This window comes from Nycticebus coucang, chromosome 9 (assembly GCF_027406575.1).
Source record: "Nycticebus coucang isolate mNycCou1 chromosome 9, mNycCou1.pri, whole genome shotgun sequence".
Taxonomy (NCBI): Eukaryota; Metazoa; Chordata; class Mammalia; order Primates; family Lorisidae; genus Nycticebus; species Nycticebus coucang.
In genome coordinates this window covers 131,815,766-131,838,532 of record NC_069788.1, presented here as the reverse complement: position 1 = coordinate 131,838,532, position 22,767 = coordinate 131,815,766, and the positions used below count along the sequence as shown (strand labels likewise).

The 22,767-nt window shown below is 43.1% G+C and overlaps 1 protein-coding gene across 4 annotated transcripts in view; it reads right to left on the bottom strand.

The window, feature by feature from the left end:
- Positions 1 to 22,767, bottom strand: part of SYT16 (synaptotagmin 16) — a 453,110-nt gene that overhangs the window by 17,146 nt on the left and 413,197 nt on the right. For 3 of the 4 annotated variants that reach the window (XM_053603183.1, XM_053603181.1, XM_053603182.1), the window contains exons 3-6: positions 22,330 to 22,542; positions 15,230 to 15,486; positions 8,459 to 8,899; positions 5,372 to 5,561 (exon numbers count right to left, since the gene is read on the bottom strand). In XM_053603183.1, coding sequence (XP_053459158.1) covers positions 5,372 to 5,561; positions 8,459 to 8,899; positions 15,230 to 15,486; positions 22,330 to 22,542 — 1,101 coding nt within the window. The remainder of the gene's footprint in view (positions 1 to 5,371; positions 5,562 to 8,458; positions 8,900 to 15,229; positions 15,487 to 22,329; positions 22,543 to 22,767) is intronic. The other variant, XM_053603184.1, reaches the window with a different exon arrangement.

The window sequence follows — 22,767 nt, the reverse complement described above, 5'->3', positions numbered from 1 at the left end:
ATAATTCCAAAAGGCATGAACAGAAACTTCTCTAAGGAAGACAGTCCAACGGCCAACAAACACGTGAAAAATGCTCAACATCTCTATTCATCAGGGAAATGCCAGTCAAAACCATAAGGAGATTATCACCAAACTCCAGCAAGAATGACTCCTATCAAAAAGTCTCAAAATAATAGATGCTGGTGAGGATGTGGAGAGAAAGGAATACTTGTGCACTATTGATGGGACTTCGAACTAACAGGACAGCCTCCAAAGAAAGCACTGCAGAGATGCCTCAAAGAACTAAAAGTAGACCTACCACATGTCCCAGCAATCCCAGCTAGTATCTACCCACAGGGAAAAAATGTCATTCTCTAAAAGAGACACCTGCACTTGAGTGTTTATAGCAGCACAAGTCACAATTGCAAAGATATAGAGACAACCCAAGTGACCATCAAAACATGAGTGGATTAATAAAAGGTGGTCTCTGTACACCATGGAGTCCTACTCAGCCATAAAAAAATGGTGATCTAGTATCTTTTCTAACAACCTGGATGGAACTGGAGACTATCATTATAAATATCACAAGAATGATACAAAACAAACAAAACCCACATGTACTCGTGGTAAATTGGAACCGGTCCATCAACACTTCTGTGCATATATGGAAGTAAAACCCAATGAGAATGAGATGTGTTGGGTAAATTCACATATTTTTAGTGCAATTCACATATTTTGGGTGAAGGGCACACTTACAACTTTGACTTAAAATGTACAAAAAGCAAATTATGCAAACGTGTATCCCTTATAACATTCTAAAACTTAAAAAAGAAAGAAATGGCCATAATTCTGAGCACACAATGGCTATTAATATGCTACATTTAATAGAAAACTGGACCAGAATTTTCAAGGAAGGTTGTATGTCCTACATCTGTTCACGTCCACTGAGTCCTTTCCCTGCACTCCATTTGCAGAAGGCACTGTCTAAATGCTGCTCGCTCTTCACTCTAAACACCAGGGAGCCTGGTTTGCTTTTTTGTTTTTCTTTTCTGCAGGCTCTGCTATTGAGAGTGCCTAACAGGTTAATGTACTAGTGCTGCTAAGTATTATCATTTGGGATGTAATTATTGCATGCAGCTAATCACACACATGCTGAGAAGCTGGGGAACTTGGTGTTTTTAACCAGAGGGAACATCTTAATGATAGTTTTTGACAAGGATCATTATACGTGTACATATATACAAATGTAGTGACACGTTGTAGACAGAGACACCATAAAGGTGAAGGTGGAGAAAGAGAACCTGACAAAAGAATAATTTTTTTAACATAATATATGGATACATAACATTAGCTTCTTAACCTCATTCAATAGAGAAGGAAAAGAAACTCAGAGAGGTTAAATCAAACGCTGAGGCCCTGCAGAAACTGGGCAGCAGGCCTAGGGTCAGAAAAGAACAGAGCTGCTTAACCATTATTATTATTATTTTTTTTTTTTTTTGAGACAGAGTCTCACTCTGTTGCTGTGGGTGGAGTGCCATGGTGGAATCATAACTCACAGCAACCTCAAACTCCTGGGCTTGAGCCATCCCCTTGCCTCAGTGTTTCTGGTTTTTAGTAGGCTGATCTTGAACTCCTGAGCTCAAGCAATCCACCCACCTCAGTTTCCCAGAGTGCTAGGATTGTAGGTGTGAGCCACCAACCCCAGCCTTGCTAAACTATTATTGAATTGCTTTCCCATAGAGCCAAATTCAAAGGATAATCAAATGTTGCTAAACCTTAATGCTTACTTTTTGAAAAGCATTTGTAAATACACATCAGGGTTTAAGATATGTCTACTTGACACTACACACTGCTTTTTCACCTGGACCACAGCCATGTAAAGACCTGGACACTATCCTTTGCCCTCAGAAGATGTTCAGACTAACCTAAACCATCTTAAAGCAATAATGTCAATATTTTTGAATGCTGACCATGGGTACTAAATAATAAGACATCTTAGAAGTGGCTTAAAAAAAATGCTTGGCGCATTGTTACATGATTTGGGATAAGATTCACTCATGTTGCTACCTCACTATGTACTCTTCATTAATAGGTTCCATGGACTAGTTTCAGTAATTTTCAAATAGTCAATTTTATCTTCCCTAGCCCACCTATATCATTTTTAAAAACCCATAGCATTTTATAATATGGGTATTTTCACCAAATGACAGACAGACACGTATATACCTTCATGTATACATAAATACAGATTTTGAAATCTACCTATATAGCTATCTGTTGGATGAGTAGAGAAAAACTTAAAGTCAGAATGGAAGAAATAAATACACAGCCATATACTTTCTCTTGGGATTAGTGGATGCTACAGAAGGCACCCCCAGGCTCAGCCACTTGCTACCCTCCCATTTCCTGTCCAAAGTTAAGCAAGGAGAATAGGGTGTATCTCTAGATGTCATCCTGATAAAAAAGAACTTCCAACTACAGAATCCCCTATCTGTGGCTAAGACTTGTGTTTTATTCTGACCTACTTGACCCACCAGACCTATCCCAGACCAAACTACCCTGCTTCCCCCAGAATTTTGTAACTAAAAATTTCAATACACAGAAAATTTGTTCAAGAGTTCAAAGTTATCTCTTGTTTCATGATTACTTTTTGAGGCAAAAGAATCTTACTTCCAAATCCTGGCCTTTGTCTGTTTCTGTGCTAGAGAAGAAGAGTTCCCATGACTGAGGCTCAGCCTGTTTCCTTCACACTCTCCTCAGAACCATTTTTACGTGACCGTAACCAACCTGTAAGGTAGGATGGAGGCCCCTGTTTTACAGCAGATAACTGGACTTGAGCTGACAGCGCCAAGCAAAGACTTATGTGACCCCCCCAGTCACAAAAGCTCCCCTGGCAGGCAGCTCGCCCGGTGGACTCTGACGCAGGGCTGGGCTGCCCTGCTGCCTCCCTCAGCCCCGCTGTGGCCGCCTCTCCCCACCCACAGCTCCATTCCTCTCCTGGCTCTCGTCCTTCCCCCCTTCTCCCCCTCTTTCTTCCAACTCTGCTCAGTTACCTCACAAAACTCATGTTCTCTCATTCTTTCTCTCTCATTCTCTTCCATGTGGGAACTAAAAGTGTATCCCAAGCTTCCCTCAGAACAGTCAAAGTAGAACAAGTGCCGTAATGAAGAGCCAATGCCGTCCACGACTAAAGCCCTTGTAAGTACCAAGAGGTCCCTTTCAGAAGCTCCACAAAGGAACCTTCTACTTTCTCATCCCCTCCTAATTAAACCGGCTTTTCCTCAAGTACCAGCATTCTACATAGACAAAAAACTTTTGTCTTCACTTGGCGTTTCTGTTTTAATTAATCGCATCACAGCAGCATTGCTCTCTATTTGGTTGCGTGTCTATTACATTTTAAGCTAACTTGCAACAATATGCCTATGGGACAAATCATCTACTAAATGCAAAACTGACTTACACTTCTGGAATAAAATAAATCCCTAAATTAGGACCTGCCTTCCTCCCCCCCCACCTCCATTCGGATTTAAATATTTGTTACAAGAATTCCTTCTTTGGAATATTTCCTTTCATATAGAAATTCACAAAGATACAATAGTTCCATCACTGACATGGCAGCATGCATTTCCCTACCTATAAAGGATATATTATCATGACTCCCTTATTACAGATGAGAAAAACTGACATTCAGAACAGTTTAGTGACTCATGGCCAATAGGTGGAACAGCCTGCACTCACACCTTGGTTTGTCGGCCTCCAGCAGATGTTCCCCAAACACCTTGCTGTGCATCTTCTCTGCACCGCCTGGTACCACCCAACATACAAAGTACAGCTTCTCCACATGGACTGGAGTAGGCCGTGCCTGTGTGACCCATCCCCTGTCATTCTCTGCATCTCCACATGTTCCTAAAAAATTGTTCTGACTTTACCAAATCTCAGGACAGGAAAAGAGATTGCCAAAAGTTCTGAAGAAGTAGTGAATACAGATCTTTAGTACATTCGAAGCTATTTTGGAGAATGAAGTATGTATCTGGCAAAGAGATGTGAGCTGTGCAATTAATAATCAGCATCTATTATGCATTCTAAACAGCTCTCACCTGGCTCTGAGCTTATGTACCTGAGGGCTTTCTGGACCAGCTTGCTCTAATTGCTACAGGTTGACTAATAAGATGTCCCCATTTAACAAAGGCCTCGTGGGCTGCATCTAGACTAAGGGCAAAATGAGAGAGAGCCCAGAGTCAATGGGAAGAGCTGACTCTTCTCTGCAAGCTCCCTGGCTTGTCACTTGCTACTTATACCTGAAGCCGAGGTCTACTGATTTCTTTCAGCCTACCACACACGTACTGACTGCGTCCTTCTTTCAATACACTTTGGTGCCCATGGTGGGCAACTCCCTTGCCACCCACTCTATCCTCTTCTTGGTTACCCTCCTGTATGTGAGAGACAGGAAATTCAACCACAACAGTTCCAGACTCTTACAGCTAGCATTCCAGATACAAATTAGGTCCCTTCAATTAGATGTATCTGCATGAGGTCCAGAAGGCAGACGCAAAGAGGATACCATTCTCCTGCCACTTTTCAAGCTTTTTTTTTTTTGCTGGCAAGCAAGGTTATAAAATGGTGGACTTATTTATTTTTTTAATCAGCTTTATTAAATGTTTAATCTCTAACTTTCTGAATGTTGAGAAGCCTTTGAAGCAGCTGGTAGCGGCAGCCTTTGACTCTGGCTTCCTGAACCCTCAGCTGCAGCTCTGGAGGTCTGTCTGAACCACTCTTACCAGTGGTGATGTCAGAAGTGGCTCTTCCCCTGTGAACCAATCCTGCATTGCCCCAGATCCACCTCCTTCACCTCCCTCTCCATCATCACCATAACCACAAGCATTTCTTGTGTGCTCACTGTGTGGTAGGCACCATGTTAAATACTTTACATAAATTATTTTATTTAAACCCCAAAACAACCCAACCAGGAAGGTACAGTTAATATCTCTTTTTTCCCAAATGAGTTAGTAAAGTAAGAGCAAAACCAGTGGGCACATAGCAGGTGGAACTGGAATTCAATCTCAGATCTGACTCAATCCAAAGCCAGACACTTGCCCCTTTAAAGCTGAGGGTCTGGGATATACCAGCAGATTTTAACTGCCCTACACATTAGGTTGCTGACAAGACATTGTTCTCTTCCTTTAAACTCTACAGACACAGAGGCTGGTCTATTTCATGTCAAGACACATCTAGAAATTGAAGAAGTCTAATTAAACAGAAAGCTATTTAGAAATCCAGAGGTATCTCCTTGTGAAAGCTTGCCTAAGCCATACAAGGTCATTTTTACAGTAAAAATTAAAGAATTATGATGAAAGCAGGCATGGCCTTCCACTTGCCTCTGACAAATACTTACCAGGAGCGCGGTTAACAGCCAAGTTTCGGAAGTGGCTGCCTTTGATCATTTCCACAGATAACCGCCCTGTTGTGGCGTTGTAGGACAGCCCCACCAGCAGTTCCGGGGCCCCTCCATGGGACAGCGACTGCGTGGATGAAGCACTGTCACTGTGAGAAACTGCAGATGGGCTGAGTGGAGACCCCCCACTCTGGAGGGGAAGAACAGCAAAGAATCCATTGGCACAAGATTCACTACACTCTCACACAGAAAGCCGACATTATGCTTGGTGAAATTGGGCCCAGTGCCCCCCACAGCTGCCAAAGATGACTAAGGGCGCAGTCCGTGTGAATGACAGTGGCCCGGGGGAGCAGAGTCGAGGGTGAGGGCCATGCCTTATTAACTGACATGTTTGTTCCAAAGGCTGTCTCCTCTCAATATTTCCTATCTAAAGACAAAACGGACAAAGATGTCATCACTGGTGTAAACCAAACCATTTAAGATACAAGGAGAGCTAGGGATACATTGATCACAGAGCAAAATCCCCCGTGTAATTTGTGCTTGAAGGTTTGTCTGGAATCCCTCCACCATAGGCCTGCCCACCAATTTTGTTCTCTGCAGCGCCTTCCTCCCTCCCTCCCTCCTTCCTTCCTTACTTCCTTCCTTCTTTTTTTTTTGTTTGTTTTTGAGACAGAGACCATTTGCTGCCCCGCAGGCTCTTGATGAAGGTGGCAATGCAGGAGGCATTTGGTCTTCGCTCCACAAGAAACGCCCACCCGCCATCCACTTGGCTGCTAATGCTGCTTCAGGTTAGTAGGCAGTGCCAGTTGCTGGCATTCGCCTTGTACGGAAGTGGACCACATTGAGAATGAGCACTTTTACAACTGTGTGATAAAGACGCCCACACCTGGGCTGTGGATCTCAGGGACTAGACAGGCCGGGGGGAGCCTAAGCATTTTGCGTGTTAGTTCACGTGCACATGTCTCCTGGGCTCCCACCGTTATGCACCAGGCACATCAGGGGAAGAGTGAAGCAGAGCAGGATACTGATTCCCACTCAGCAACAGGAGACACCGATCGAGCTGCTGGGAAGCCGGCCCATCTCCCCGAAATAACCCCACCCCCACCACCAGAAACAAGTGCACTGCCCTTACACCTTTCCTGTTGACATTTGAAATCATTTCTTCAAACTTCTTCTCAGGAACTCAATAGATAAAACCAATATAAGGAATCAAATATTCAGCACAGCTATAGGAAACTATCCTATTTACCAAACCCTGGGCATCTCCACAGAACCACAGGCTTTCATGGAACGTAATTTGTAAATTACAGGACTAGATGGTTGTGATGCAGATTTTACAGCCAGCCGCTACATTCTGGAGGATAACAACCCTACCATGAGAATATTTGCTTACCTTTGGGTAAAGGCCACCCCACCTCCCTGTGCTTCTACAGAAGCTCTGCTATGGCACCTGTCACTTACGGCCTGCACCCCCTCCATCAAATTCTAGATCCTCAGTCTCAGCCCCTCGTGTGTAACCTAACATCTGGCATATCATTATACTCAACAAATAACTGAAAAAAAAAATTCCACTTCCAAGTTCTTCCACATGAGCTCATTTTCCCCAGTCAGCTCTGGCCCCGCACCCAGCACAGGGCAGGGCACAGGGAAATATAGGTGTGGCCGTGCCCATTCCTGCACATTACAGGTCGGGACTGCTTCTGACCTCTGTGGATCATGTTTCCCACGATTTCAGATATACTTTACTCAGAGCTTAGGGGAAAAAGGCATTTTGGAAAAAGAGACGAGACATGATCTCGGTTGTGCTTTACAAAGGCTCATTCTGGCCTCTGGGTCAGCAGGAGTCCACAGTGGACAAAGGTGGAATCAGAGAGATCACCCCCAGGAGGCTGCTCAGAAATCCAGCAGAGATCCTAGTTCTGGTTCTATCTGAAGATGGAGCCAATCGGCTTTCTGGTAGAAAAGTGAGAAGCCCCAGATGATGGCTAACTGGAAGGGTGAAATCGCCTTTTGGAAAGATGGGGAAGACTGCAGGTGGCATAGATCCAGGGAGGCGAAAATCAGGATTTCAAGTCTGGCGATGTTAATTCTGACACATCATTAGCCCTTCAAGTGGACACATTTCCTGGCGCTGCTCTCCAGCCCTCTGGTCCCTTAGCTCTTCCTCACACACAACAAGCTCCTCCCCACCTCCTGATGCTGGCAGGTGTCATCCCTGCCTGGAATCCTCGCCTTCTGTATCACCAGCCTCCCTCCCTGAATAACTTGAGTTCCATGTTTTATCACCCCCCAAGTAACCTTCTCTGACTCCTGTAAAGACCAGCAGCCTCCGTCACCTCCATCCTTGCCACCGTGATCAGCCTGTCGTTGCCTCCCCCACCGGACTACAAGAACAAGGCAGGGCAGCAGCATTGCCTGCCTAGTTCTTTCCTGTAACCACTTTGCCTCTACAGTTCTTGAGAGTAAACAGCTTTGAATGAGTGACTGATTGGCCCCATAGTCCAACATGGCTACCTGATCTCTCTACGTGGTTTTTCAGAAGAAGATTTTCACGTTAGTTGATGCATAACCCAGGGCAACACTGTGTGTCTCTCCTTGAAACCCTGGGGCAAGCAGAGAGATGGGGGACATGGGAGAAGTGCAGGCTTACACACAGCAGATCTCAGAAGTGGCTGAGTTCAGGGCCGCTCCTGAAGTCTGCTCAGCACACTTGTAAAGGAACTTCCCTAGAAAGTCCCATCTCTGAGATTGATCCTTATGTGTACTGGAAGTGGGAGCAACAGAACCACTTATCCATGACCCAGAAGGCCCAGCCACCTTCCCTGGTTCTTCCATGCCCTCCACCTCACGGCCGCTGTCATGTCCGAAAATGGACAGGGAATTCATCCATCAGGTTATTGGGAAGACAGGCATGAAAGACCCATTGTACCATGAAGTGCAAATCGTGGCTTATAAGGATGAGGAGAGCCAAATGGAAAATTAAATTAAAGTCTCTAACTTCACAAGCTAAAGGTACTAAATCAGGGGCTGACAATCCTAAATCTTCGAACACACCACGACATTAGCAGCACCATTTAACATACTCACACTTATATTACTTCTTGGTTCCAAAACCATGGTCACTTTCATTTCCCCTTCTGGGTGCAGGTGGCTGAGATAGAAGAGTTTCTCTCCCATCATTCTCTCTCGGGTCATTTTACAGGCAGCGTACAGGCGGAAGCGGATGGCACAGGCAGCCACATCTCTGGGCTCCAGCTTGGTGAAGGTGACCTTCTCCCTGAAGACAGGGTTGGGCCCTCTCTGGATGTTCGTCCTGCCCCTCTGCTTCTTACCGGGCAACATCACCACATGAACTTGCCAGGAGTTGACACCACTTCGGTCCTTATCTGGGAGGCCCTGAGCTCTCACAATGGTCACTGTGAGCTTCTGGCTCAAAGCTCTATATTCAAAGATGACATCTAGGTCACCACACTTGGAGATGGGCTCTGAGACCCCGGATGGTACCTGCAAACTGGTCCTGTCCTGGTCCTGTTGCAGGCAGAGGAAAAGATTAGGAATGGACGTGATGAAGCCCAGTTACATTTCAGTGAGTGGGTGCCGCTCAGCTCCTTCTAAGTATCACGTCTCCTGACTACCAGTGTATCCCCCCAGCCCCATTACATAGATCAGTTTATGGGTCTCTCTCTCCATTCGGCTGTGATGCTTTCATAGAACAGTACCTAGCATAAGGTGAGTCTCCATGAATGTTTTTGGAATGAATAAATACAGCTTTTATATTTTAAAAAATGTTTTCATATAGATTGCTTCTTAAAAAGCATAGCTGCTTAAGAGCACTGAAACCAACCAAGATACTAAGGCTGAAATTAAGTCAACCATGCAATCACCCATAAGTGACATTTCCTTAAGGCCCCATAGAAATGATTGAGTCTGGGCCTGTTATCTACAAGCAAGAACTTCCCCACAGATGAAAATCCCAATGGGGGTGCTGGGCAGGGGATCCCTCAGGAACTTTTCAATCTACTTGGAATGAAAGGCTTAGAACTGAGCTTCTCAAACTTCAGCATGGCCCTGAATCATCCAAAGATTCTGATTCAGTAAATCTCGGGTGGGGTCTGAGAGTCTGCATTTCTTTTTATTTTATTTCATATTTTATTATTTTATTTTATTTTTTATTACAGCTTAATGTGAGGATACAAACAACCAGGTCAAAATATTTGAATTTGTGAGGTAGAGTCCCTCTTATAGTTATGACCTGCACTCAAAAGGTGTGCCAACCCCCCACACCTTGCCCATTCAGTGGGATCACCCTACCCCCCTTCCCTGTCCTCCTCCCTCCCCCCATTTTGAATTGAAATGAGTTTTTCTCTTAGATGGACATACATTCGATTGTCTATTGCCTTCGTATTAGTAATGAGTACTCTGTATACTTGCTTTTCCATTCTTGTGATACTTTACTAAGAAAAGTGTGTTTCAACTCCATCCAGATTAATACAAAAGATGTGAAGTCACTGTCTTTTTTATGGCTGAATAGTACTCTGTGCTAAGCATATGAACTCAAGAAAGGACCAAGGAGAGTCTGTGTTTCTAAGCAGCTCACAAGGGAAGTTTGTGCTGCTGGTCTTGAATCACACGTGGAATAGCAAAGGTCTGGGGAGGAGTCTCCATTTCGTCAATAGCAATACTGGACCTGAGGCCAGTATTAAGATCCCAACTGTATTAAGATCCTGACTCTACCACTTAGGAGCTTTTTAGAAGGTCCTGGCCAAAAACGGCTTAGTCTCTCCATACTCTAGCTGAAAAATGCACATTAATATGCCTGCTTGATAGAGTGTTGTTGTGACATTTTAATATAAGGGAAAATACCTGACTCAGATCCGACTCCTTAAGTGTCTATTCCTACCACTGGACTGGTGCTAGCTATTCTCAAACATACCTCTCTCTTTATGGCAGTGGTTCTCAACCTGTGGGTCGCGACCCCTTTGGAACAATGAAAATACATACTGCCTATCAGATACTGACATTACGATTCCTAACAGTAGCAAAATTACAGTTATGAAGTAGCAATGAAAATAATTTTATGGTTGGGGGTCCCCACAACATGAGGAACTGTATTAAAGGGTCGCAGCATTAGGAAGGTTGAGAACCACTGCTTTATGGAGTATCACCCTTGGCCGGCAATTCACTTGCAGCCACTCAGATCCAATGCCCTCACTGGGAAAACTAAGCCGACCTGCATTTATTATAATGAACCACCACACCAACAAATTATAAACACTGTCAAATAATTATCTTTTTTTCTAAAGGCATAACCTCTGCCTGTTGAAAGGTGTCACAGCAGTGCCTAGGGATGATACTGGAAGTGAAGAAGTTTAGGCCAGGTTTATTAAAAAGGGATAGTAACTCATCTGGACAGGGCAAAGATGGCATCTGGGTCGGTGACAGTTAGAGACCTATCCTATCTGGGGCTGTGGGGGGTGGGGTTAACTAAGTCCTTTGGAAGTTCCTATTAGGGCCATGTTAGGCCCCCAATATGTGAAACTGAACTTTGATTCCTATAGCAAATCAATTTGTATTTGTGCAATTGAACACCAGATTTCATTAATTTAGAGACAGCTTTATTTAAAAAATTATAATAAGACACTTCGAAATGTGCATTCATCAATGAAGTTTTCCCTCTGAGTTCAGTTGAAAGTACATGGTTCTCTGGAATCAAATATCCTTATCCAGTCCAGCCCTACCATGTACTAGCTCTATGACATTGGGCAAGTTATTTAATCCTTTCCATATTCTTTTCTCCTCAACAGTAAAATGGAAATGACATGTTTTGGGTAAGGAGGGTTGTTTTAGAAAGTAGAGGATTTGACATATAGTAGATATCTAATAAATACCCTTGTCTTTTAAGATTCAAATTAGCCTAAAAAGAAAATTTAGATTCCTACAAATTTCTTGTAAGCGAAGATTTTCATACTCTTTCCTCTGAGGATGAAATCATGTGTGAGCGTTTCTATTCAGAGTGATAAAAGTAGTTGCTATAGAGACTTCTGAATACAACTGACTAGTGTATATATAATAGAAGCAAGTCTCCAAGGAGTCAGGCCAACTCAAAAATCAAGTCACAGCCTTCTCTCAAACTCCCTCCTCTCTTCTTAAAACTCCTCCTCTGGCGGTGACTTTTGGCTCAAAGGATTAGGGCGCCGGCCCCATATGCTGGAGGTGGCGGGTTCAAACCTAGCCCCGGCCAAAATCTGAAAAAAAAAAAAAAAAAACAAAAAAAAACCCCAAAAAACAATCCTCATCTATTTTTGTTTATTCTTAATCATCTCTATGCTGCTTGTCTGATCATAAGCAATAATATCTCACATCTGCTAAGTTGTTCCTTATGCCAGCTTCCAGACCCAATCCTTTACAGACTATAAAAGCTGGCTCTTACACCCTCCAAATCTGCTTGGTCTCATCCATCCATCCATCCCACTTCCTATCCCATATTCCCCTATAGGCACAGCCTGTCTGAGCTCTAAGGGGCTTCAACCTGGCACAACTCAATAAAGTCTTACGTCCTACACATACGATGTAATTCTCAGCCCTCACCATCAGACTCTCTGTTGAAGCCAAGGCTTAGAGAGCAGCCTGACCCTGCCTGACACCCATGTAGATAAACTCCAGAGTGTACAGGGTCAACGTCCTCTGCAGTCAACGTTCCTCCTCTTGGAAAGATGACCTGAGATCAGTTTACGCAGCTTCCTGGAGGGCGGCCCCCCTGTTTCAAGCAATCCAGTGCACACATCCCTCCCGGCTCCTCTTCTCCCCCCCTCCCTCTCCTTGTCTTTCCCTCTTGTTCCCTGGGACCGTGTCCCCTAACGAAGAAAAACAAACAAAAAAAAAAGCCTTTGCCTTAGGCTATGCTTTATGAGGGGAACCCAACTAAGAAACATTGCTTATTAAAATATTTATATCAATCCAATGAGGTAGGGATTTTAATATCCTCACTTTATGGAAGATGACACTAAAGTCTAAATAACTAACACTCCCCATCTCCGTGCCAACATCATATTCCCAGACAAGATACTTCAGGATTCATACCCTGGTGGTCTGAGTTCAGAACCTGCTTTAACCAGTCAGTATTCAACACACAAAATCCCAAATCTGACCTTGAAGGATAAGGTCTCCCTGCCTTCCCCCAAACCTTTCACCATAGCTATTTATACGTACACTGAGTGTGTGGGACGAGAGGTAAGAAGAGGGGTGGAAGGACGTAATACTGTGAACTGCTCATCCTTGCAGGCCTCTGCTGTCAGTATTAGCCAACAGTCCCCACGCTTGCCATCAGCTTCAATTCCAAAGTCAAAATATCCTAGGCAGGCAGTCTCCACTCACCTGCAGGCTATCTATTCAAAGGAATGCCCCTTCCCTGCAGGTTTCAGGGGAGTCCTGGGTAGAGGTCTCAACTGTCCCAGGAACTCTGAATCAGGCACAGCCAGATTTAGGATGAGCCAACCACGCAGTGGCCCATGAAAATCGGGCTTTGTGTCTCCTTTCTGGGTTGATTTGAGAAAAAGCTTTGTGAAGGTTGGTATTTTCATAGCAATTAATTATTTCAACACACTTCACCTATCACCAGGCAACGGCAGGGCTCCTCATGTGGGTACTGTTAATACCACTAATCCATCTGACCTTCCTGCAAGGTAAAAATCTCTTCGTTCTTATCCCCATTTGGCAGATTTTAATTAACTTCTCAAGGCCAACCAATTAATCAGGGGAAAACAGAGATGAAAAGTAGGACACCTGTCTGCCTGTGTGCTCAAAATCGCCAGCCGCCCTCCCATTGTGTTCCCTGCCCAGCCCTGGCCTTCCCAGCAGAGAATGAGCGGAGCTTAAAAAGCCACCAGCCTAACAGGGAGTCACACTGCATGACTGGGTTCCTTCTGTGGCAAAACAAGCTCCTCTTTGAGCTCTGATATCCTAGGTTTTTTCTTTAAGACGGGAACACTTGTGTCAGATTGTCAAAATCCATGTAGGTTTAAAGATTTTCTGTCAAACTGAAGGCCTTTCTGTTTTAGTAAGAGAGTGTTGATGTCATCTGTGTGGCCCAGCGTAAACAGACCCCCTGTGTGTTCCCAAGGCCAGTGGGGGAAGACGGAGTACTTAATACTGCTAAGAGGCAGATAAATCAATTCTTAAAAGGCAAGCTCAGCCTGCAAAACAGGCAGTTACGGGAACTGCCTCCGAGCTGGGGTTGCAGCTCTACTGTAGGAGCACCAAATTACAGTTTTTGTCTCAAAATAGATAGGAGGTTGAATGGAGCACAAAAAGATATCTGGGTATTTCTGGCATCTGAGAACATTTAGTACCCTCAACTCCAGCTCCAGCGGGCAGGGAAAGGGCAGGTCACCTGAGGAAGGCAATTCCAAGCCAAATGGCACAGCTCTAAAGGAGACAGAGTATGAACAGGCAGGTGAAGAGGTTTGGTTTTTGTGGTGAAAGCACAGAGGTATTTTTAAAATTTATTGTGTGGGATTTGACATGACTCAGTAGTAAATCCATGGGGAAGCACACTTTTTCTTTTTTAACAAAACTTATAAAGTTAATCTCTTTGGCTGCTTCTATATAAAGGGCTGCTTTTAACAAACCACAGACCACATATCTGAGCTACCATTTTGCATCCTTAGCGGAAACACCAACAACACAGGGGCGTGAGGCGTATACCTCCGTATGTGCCCCCCACGTGCTCCACTATGTTAGCAGTAAGGCTTGGGAATGTGAGTTTCTGTGATTTTTTTTTCTTTGTCCTGAGCATTTATGATGTGGGACAGTCCAAGTCCCAATAAGAGACTCATCCTGCTTATTTTCTTAGACTAAGGCTAATGCTGCTCCTCCTCCCTTCCATCCCCACAAATTGTATTAATTTAAAGCTTTATATACTTACATGACTTATTCCATCAAAATGAATCTCAGATTCTGTACTAAACACTCCTGATACCTTTCAATGTCATGAATCACAGTAGGAGGGATCTAACTAATGAAGAAAAGCGTGCATGACTGAAAGATAAACCAACGCAGGTGAAATCCTATCACAGGGTCTGGCATGTAGCAATTGCTCAATTAAGGACAGCTACTACCATCCTCACCTCCAGCCGTATCTGTGCATTGTTAAGTTTATTCTTGATGGAGCATTAATTGAAGAAGACATTTAAAAGAAACGTCTTTTATCAGAGATATACTCCAAAAATCAATGTCAGTGGGCAAAGGGCCATTGCAGACTAATGCTGTCTCTCAGACTTTCAACTAAACTCAAAGCTAACAAATGCACTCCCTCACACTCCAAGATCCTCATCAAAATATCTTGCATGATTCCATTTGGAGGGCTATTTGAGTTCAATTTTCATATTAAACTAATCATAACTCAAGATTCAGGGTAAACAAAAATAGCCTCCATCTCATTCAAGCCACGAAAGGAAGAAGCCTGTATCTCTAAAGAACTAAAATGTCTATTATTTAAAATTCATCCTGTCAAAAGCCTTTCTATAAAAGAAACTTTGACTGTTCTTGGGTCCATTCCACCATTCTTGTTCTACTTTACTTCTTCCATTTTTCTTTTTTCCATTTTAAAAGAAATTTATTTATAAATCTTTTATTAACACACACAGGGGCTTTAGTCATCTGCACAAAAATTTGTTTCAAATACATTTTTTTTTTAGGTCTTTGATTTTTAAGACCATGCTTCCTTTCTGGAAGTTTTTTTTTTTTATTTTTTTTAGGGGGTTCCTAAAATAGAAAATAGAAAGGAGGGGGAGAAAAAGAGGAGAGAGAGAACCAATGCATGTATACCACTATAGAATGAACAAAAAACAAATAACTTGCCTCTGGACTCCACATGGAGGAACTGTCAGTGGCATAGGAATCTTCAAATCCCCGGTTATTAAAGGCTTTCTCCATCTCCAAGCTCCCATCTGTGGATTGGCGACTGAGGCTTCGGGCATCCCCGGATTCTTGGTGAGATGTACCATGGTGCCTGGTACCTGCTCTCTCACATGGGGACTGAGCATGAGCAGAGATGGGGTCATCTTCACAATAAGAGAGATTCTTAGAATAACTTGGTGGGCTGGCTCCATCCAAATCTACATTTGCAACAAGGAAACTATTTCAAATGCATTATTTTTAACACCTTTTTAAATAGTAAGTTGAGCAATTGCAATCACAACCACCAAGACCACAGAAACAAAACCCATATCAGTAACACCTGAAGAAACATAATTCCACCTACACAGTGGAGAAACTGGTCTGTATAATCAAGAAAGCCATTAGCTCATTATCTAGAAGGCAAGAAGTTTAATACGTTCTCATAAAATTAGTATAAATAATGTATATTAATTTTAGAAAGATAATCACAATAGCACTAATCAGTTAGCACTAATAACCTCAAGACTTCAGGAATGGATCTTGAAAGTAAAAGAGTCATCTGCTATTGAGGTGATACGGTTTTCTTTCTCTCTTCTACCCTGTTTCCCCGAAAATAAGACACTGTCTTTGGGAGCACACCTTAAAATAAGACACTGTCTTATTTTAGGTGTGCTCCCAAAGGTGCGCTAGGTCTTATTTTCAGGGGACGTCTTATCGGTCCTGTAAGTAGGTCTTATTTTCAGAGGATGTCTTATTTTCGGGGAAACCGGGTATATTCACTGTATTACTCACACTCTACTCAAAAGGCTTCAGTGATCCTTCCAAGTGAAAAGTTCTTTACTTGATTCATGGTAAGAACACTGGACTTGGAGTCAGGTGGTATGAGGTTAAATCCTGCCTCTGCCTTAAGAACTTGAACAATATTCAAACTCTCATCATGGACACATAAAATGAAATGCACCTGGCAGATAGAGGCCTTCCATAAACATAGCCTTCCTTCCCTGCCTGGCCTGATCAGCCTCATCCGATCCTTCAAACTCTATTCCCCACTGCTTCCCAAGTCACATTCAGGCTCATGAACATGAGCTGTGTATTTCAGTTCACAGTGCTCCTCAGACCCCCATCCTGTTTCCTGTCCTTTCCTTCCTGTCTGTACAAAGCCCCCAACAATTCCTGAATATTCCCTGACTCCTTCAGACTCAGTGCTTTCTCTTTTAACCCCCAGCCCCCATTCATCCTTTCCCCCTCCTTCGGTGTGGAGGTTGCCCTAGTATGATAAGCAGAACTGTCAGGGTCTCTTGAGCCATAGCCTTTACCACAATTTCGCCCCTGTACCCAAAGAGCAGCTCACAATCTCTCATCCCTTTGGCCTCCCATCTCCTCCTGCAGCTCCCATCCCATAATAAGAGAAAATCAGGGATTTAGAAAGAAGTGAGTATGACAGCACGATGTGTGATAAGTTCAGCTCTATGTACATAATACATGGCAGCAATTTTTTCTGCTGTCAGCCCTATAACCTCAGCTAGAATGAGGGCTTCCTGAAGACACTAGGGCATGTACATCTATTGTGTGATCTTTACCCGCCCTCCAGGGTGTTCTCACTAAACCTTTAAATAACTTTAAAGTCTAGGTAAGTAACAAACATTTGAAGCAACCAGGTGTGCAGCTATATAAGGTCTGACAACTAAGTTTGTGAACTTGCCACTGTGTGCATATGTTGGTACAAACAGCTTGGTGACATTTCATAATCTTGGTATATCAGTGTCTCACAGTTGTGCTTGTGTCAACAGGTGGTGTCTTGTGAGTGATGTTCATTGTTGTCGTCACGTGTTTTTGTGTGCCATCACGAGAATGTCAGAGCTTGAATCAGAGCAACGAACAAATTCTTAAATTTGTTGTTAAAGTTGGCAATAGTGGAAGTGAAATCAGGGACATGTTAGTCCAAGGTTACGGAGATAATTCTATTAAGAAAACAGGATTAAATGTTTTTCTGAAGGGAGAGAAAGCATCACTGATGAAGAGAGATCAGGGTGACCAGTAATGAGCAGAACTAACAATAACACTGCAAAAATATGTTGAATTGTGTGTCAAAATCATTGGCTGACTGTGAGAAGCATAGCAGACTGAGTAAACATCAGTAAAGAAACAGTCAGAAAAATCTTAACTGAAAATCTTGGCCAACCACTCATGGCTCTTGCATTGCAACAATGCACCAGGTCACACGGCACTGTCTGCAAGGGAGTTTTTAGTCAGTAAACAAATAACTGTTTTGGAACACCTACTGTTTTGGATTCACCCAATCTGGTCCCCAATGACTATTTTCTTTATTCTAAGAAATACTAATAGGAAGACATTTTGATAAAATTTAGGACATTAAAGGTAATACAACGACAGCTCTGATGGTCATTCCAGAAGAAGAGTCCAAATTTGCTTTGAAAGGTGGATTAGGCACTGGCGTCAGGTACACAGCTTCCCTGGGGGAGTACTCTGAAGGTGATGGTAATGATGTTCAGCAAAGAGATATGTAGCACCTTTTCTAGGATGCGTCTGCAAACTTAATTGGCAGATCTCATAAGAGTGGTGGTGGTGGCAGTGGTTTATCAGAGAGTACATGACCCATCTATAGTGAGCATTCCAGCTTAAAAAATATATTATTACCCTGTGCAGACCATATAAAAACCTTTTTAGGCAGATATGGTCCTTGGGGTACAACATCAGACTCCTGATTTGGGATTTTGCAAAACCCCAACAGACCATTGAGAAGTTTCCCTATCTGCCTTGTTACCCTTAATAACTCAATTCAGGTCCTTGGAAACACTTTCATTGGAGACCACAAAATTTTTATATTCACACTTTCAGTTATTTGGCAAACATGCTAAAAACAAGCCACACGAATGACAGAATAAGCAAAAAATCCACGTGTAAAAACCTACGACATAAAACAGAATTGGCATCCAAGTCTCCAATTAGCACACCCATTCCTCACATACACGACCAGTAAAATGCCCCATTAAACAATGGGTCATCCATCAATATGTGTAGCACCCAGCAGGATTTCAGCACAAAGTCTAAATTTGCCAAGAAATTATCCCCATAAAATTGTCTCATGCCTTTAACTCCTACGGTGATAATACCTAGATCGGTAATAAGGGAATTTTCAAAAGCTACATTAAGCCTTGAAAAGCTATTCAGAACTGAAAAACATAAGAACTATATTAATGTAACAAGCCATTTTCCATGACAGACAAGTAAGGAACAAATTTGAAAAGCAAACCTGGGTTAGAAGTCAAGTTGCAAGGAAGAGGAAAGAGGAAGGTGATTCGCCTTTACATTAAGCAGTCTTCTGATGCCTTTAAATCAAAGAAACTTATGTCCTCCTTAAACAGGCACAAAAATAATTGCCTATTATCAGAGAAACATATCCTGACATCTCAGAAATAATAGGCCATAATTACATCACATTAAATTTATTTTAACACAGAAATACTTCAACTTGTTTTGCCCATATCCACTTTGATGGAATAAAACCCTATTATTGGCCAGGTGTGGTGGCCCAGGCCTGTAATCCCAGCACTCTGGGAGGCCAACGTGGGAGGATTGCTTGAGGTCAGGAATTTGAGACCAGTCTGAACAAAAGTGAAACCCTGTCTCTACAAAACATAGAAAAATTAGCCAGGCATTGTGCCAGGCACCTGTAGTTCCAGCTACTTGAAAGGCTGAGGCAGGAGGATTGCTTTAGCCCAGAAATTTGAGGTTGCAGCGAGCTGTGATCATGCCACTGCACTCTAGCAGAGGTGAAAGAGTAAGACTCAGAAAAAAAAGAAAAGAAAAAAATAAAAACAACTATTATCTAATTACTTTCTTTCATACTCCCAGCCCCTTCTCCTCAATCACCGCACCCAAATACAAAGACTCCTGCTGACCATCTGTGATGGTCAATTTTATTTCTCAGTTTAGCCAGGCTATAGGTGCCAATTATCCAATCAAATACTAAACTAGGTGTTGGTGTGAAGTCATTTGTAAATGTGATTAAAACCCATTACTAGTTGACTTTAAGTAAAAGAGATTATTTTATATTCAGTCAGCTGAAAAGGAGAAGTGAGGCTTCCCTGGAGATGAAGAAATTCCAGCTAAGAACTAGAGCTTCAGCTCCTGCCTGAGAGAATCAGCCTACTTTTCTGGACAGCCTGCCCTATAGATTTTGGGGCTGTGTATTTCTGAGGCCCAGCCATCCCCTACTCTATAATCCCATAAGCCAGCTCTTTGCAGTGAATCTCTGGAGATACACACACACACACACACACACACACACACACACAAAAAAAAAAAACACGTATGTGTGAACATGAACATTGTGGATCCATGTGTATCTGGGTTCTCCTGGTGGTTCTATTTCTCTGGTTAAAGCATGATTAGAACATAATCCCAAACAAAACTGGGCAGAGATTCTGGGGAATATAGAGCTGCTTTCCATGCCACCAAGAAGGTGTCATCTAGCTTTTATGAAAAATCCTAAGAATTATTCCATAATCAACAATAAGGTCACTGCTCAAAAAACAAAAGCCCCAGGAAGCAAGGGAGACTTCACCCCCTTTATTGGACTGTGACTCTGTATCCTGTATTTTCATGTCTAAGAATCCCACCCCAGCCTTTGATCCAGACAACTCAGACATTATCAAGAACACAGTGACAAGGTGCAATGACACTAAGTCACATACCCAGGACAGACGAGAACCTGCTGGAATAACCTCGCCACTGAATCCACAATAAAGACTCTTACATACAATGAAATGTGAGGTTACCTACCTGTATCTCATGCATGTTCCAGATTTTATTTGGATTTGGACCTTTAATTTGACTGTCTAACACTTTTGAATACATTTTTAAAGTGAAAGAATTATCTGCAATTGAATTTAATCTTAGAAAACTATTTTTATAATAGAACAAAATAGATAAGTAAATAAAGAACGGACCAAACAAATCCTTTCTAGGGTGTACGTTAATCTTGCCAGGATTCTTTATCACCAAAACACATCCACCGAGGTAAAGATGAACAAGGAGAAGTAACAGAAAGACATCAAGTAATAAAAACGACATTAACATTTCAATGGCATTGCTGTGTTGCTTCTTCTTACCAAAATCCTGATTTTCTTCAAAAATGTACAGGTAATTCACTCAATGGGGTGCACCTTTTCCTCTCTCCAATAGAGAAAATTTACCTTTTCTATCACCATGTTTCAAAAGTTCAAAATTACCAGTTAGGATTAGACATAAGTCACTGCTCCTTCCAGGAGGGGTGAGAGTGGGGACAGCTGTCAGAAATCTCAGAACACGGGTCATTTGTGTAAATCAGAAACCAGAGACTTGGGAAGCAGAGCCATTAGCTTTAGGATTAAACAAGTTATTCTCAGGGAACCAGCTGCTAATAACTTTCATTAGCTACTGTTTACCCTCTCAGTGGAGAGAAAGGAAGGCTGTGATGTAACTAACACCAGAGAAAGAGAAAAACCGAGAAAGGGAGCAAGGAAGTGACGGAAGGGCGGCAGCCTCTGACACTGTGATTTGGTGACATCAGTTCTTCATGTATTTGCTCCCTTTGGGCTAAAAGGAATAGCAGTAAAATATGCCATGTGACCTATGTCAGTGAGTCAAACTACCTGGTGGATAGCAAGCCCGTCCTGCCGCCGGAGGGTTCTCGTTTTTTTTTTTTTTTTAATTAAATCATAGCTGTGTACATTAATGCGATCATGGGGCACCATACACTGGTTTTATAGACTGTTTGACACATTCTCATCACACTGGTTAACATAGCCTTCCTGGCATTTTCTCAGTTATCGTGTTAAGACATTTATATTCTACATTTACTAAGTTTCACATGTACCCTTGCAAGGGTTCTTGTTCTTAATGCTACCTTTCCTTTCGTTCTTTTTCTCCTTGTCCTGTCCTCACTCTTAAATCACAATTTCTCCTCTGCTATCTTCTATTTCTGCACTCTGCTTTTCCTCTGTTTAGTATGGAAAACATGGAACACCTGCCGCTCTGCCCACCAGTATTTGACTGACCACATACCTCAAAGGAACGAAGGAAAAGATCAGAAAACTCAGGTCACTGAGACCAAGTCATGAAGGCAGGCAGTGCAACATTTTCTCCAGCTTTTTACCAAACATATTTCACAGACCCTGCTCCAACGTCTGCGTCCGTCTACGGCTTTGGCCATGAAGAGTCAGAGAAAGGCCTTGCGCTCTTTGCTTAGAAATGCACTAAGAAATACCGTCCGTCAATTTACATCTGCTCTCCAGGGGCTATTTTATGTAAGTGTTGGAAAGCGCCACCACCGTCACAGCCTGGGCCTACCCCACCTTGGAGGAGCCCCTCCCCTCTGTCCGGTTACGACACGAGAGGATGACAGAGGCTTGGTCTTCCAGCAGTAACTCTCAGGCAGGTGGGGCACTTCAGAAATTGCAGGACGAAATTCCTTCCAGGGAAGGAAGCTGGGCCTGTGTTCCTTGAAAAAGGTCACTCTGTATTACCATCCTGCTTATTTTTACTTGGAAGGTAAAAAGTACCTATTGCTTTAATAATATAAACTAGTTAGAAGAAAAGCTTCGAAATACCTTCTGAGGTTTTACAGACATATGGAAAATGAACTCTGACTCCAAATGAAAGAAAAGGCACAAAATTTGCCTGTCAGTGAACAGACCTGTGAAATTTTTTAATTTGCCAAAAGGGAACAAAATTAGACAAAGCTCAATAAGTGCTTTCTGGTCATTACTGTTCAAAATGTACACAGCAGTCATGTACAAGGCAGGCAGGGGTCCCACAAATCGAGGTCAGGAGTTGCCTTTCATTCCCTCTCCTCACCTCCTGCACAACAGCGCACACACACACACACACACACACACACACACACCCCACCGTGGCAGGGTGTGGGGGGTTAAGCAGCCCTCGGCTGCATCCCAGCCGCTGCCTCCTGTCTCATTTTCTGGTTCTCTCTGGACTGCTACATGCAGTGAGTGGTCAAGTGACTCTAAAAAAAAAAAAAAGCGTGGTGCAAGGAATACCTTCACAGGCAGACACGTCTCCGCTACCTTCTGGGTGGGGAGACAGCGGACGGCTGAGTTTCGGTTTCTGCTCCAGTCGGGTCTGCCTTCCTCTCTCAGATGCTCCTGGACGGAAACTCTGGGACCGGGACACAGAAATCTCAAATTGCTTTATCACCTCCTGGTCACTGTCGGAAGACGTGGAGAGCTCTTCATGGTCCCCAGAGCTGTTGACTGGGAGCAAACGAGACCCGTGAGTCCTCTGCGTGGCCCGTGTGCCCCCACTCAGAGAGGGATAGTCCAAGAAAACAGAAGAGAAGATGGACAATTAGCCTGGGGCCATGTCTACTCTGACTTGATGGAAAACATTTACAGCACTTTTGAAATGCAAATTTGAGTTCAAAGGGATGGAAGGGGAAGAGAAAGCTTACAAAGGTAATTAGAAATACAGTGTATTTA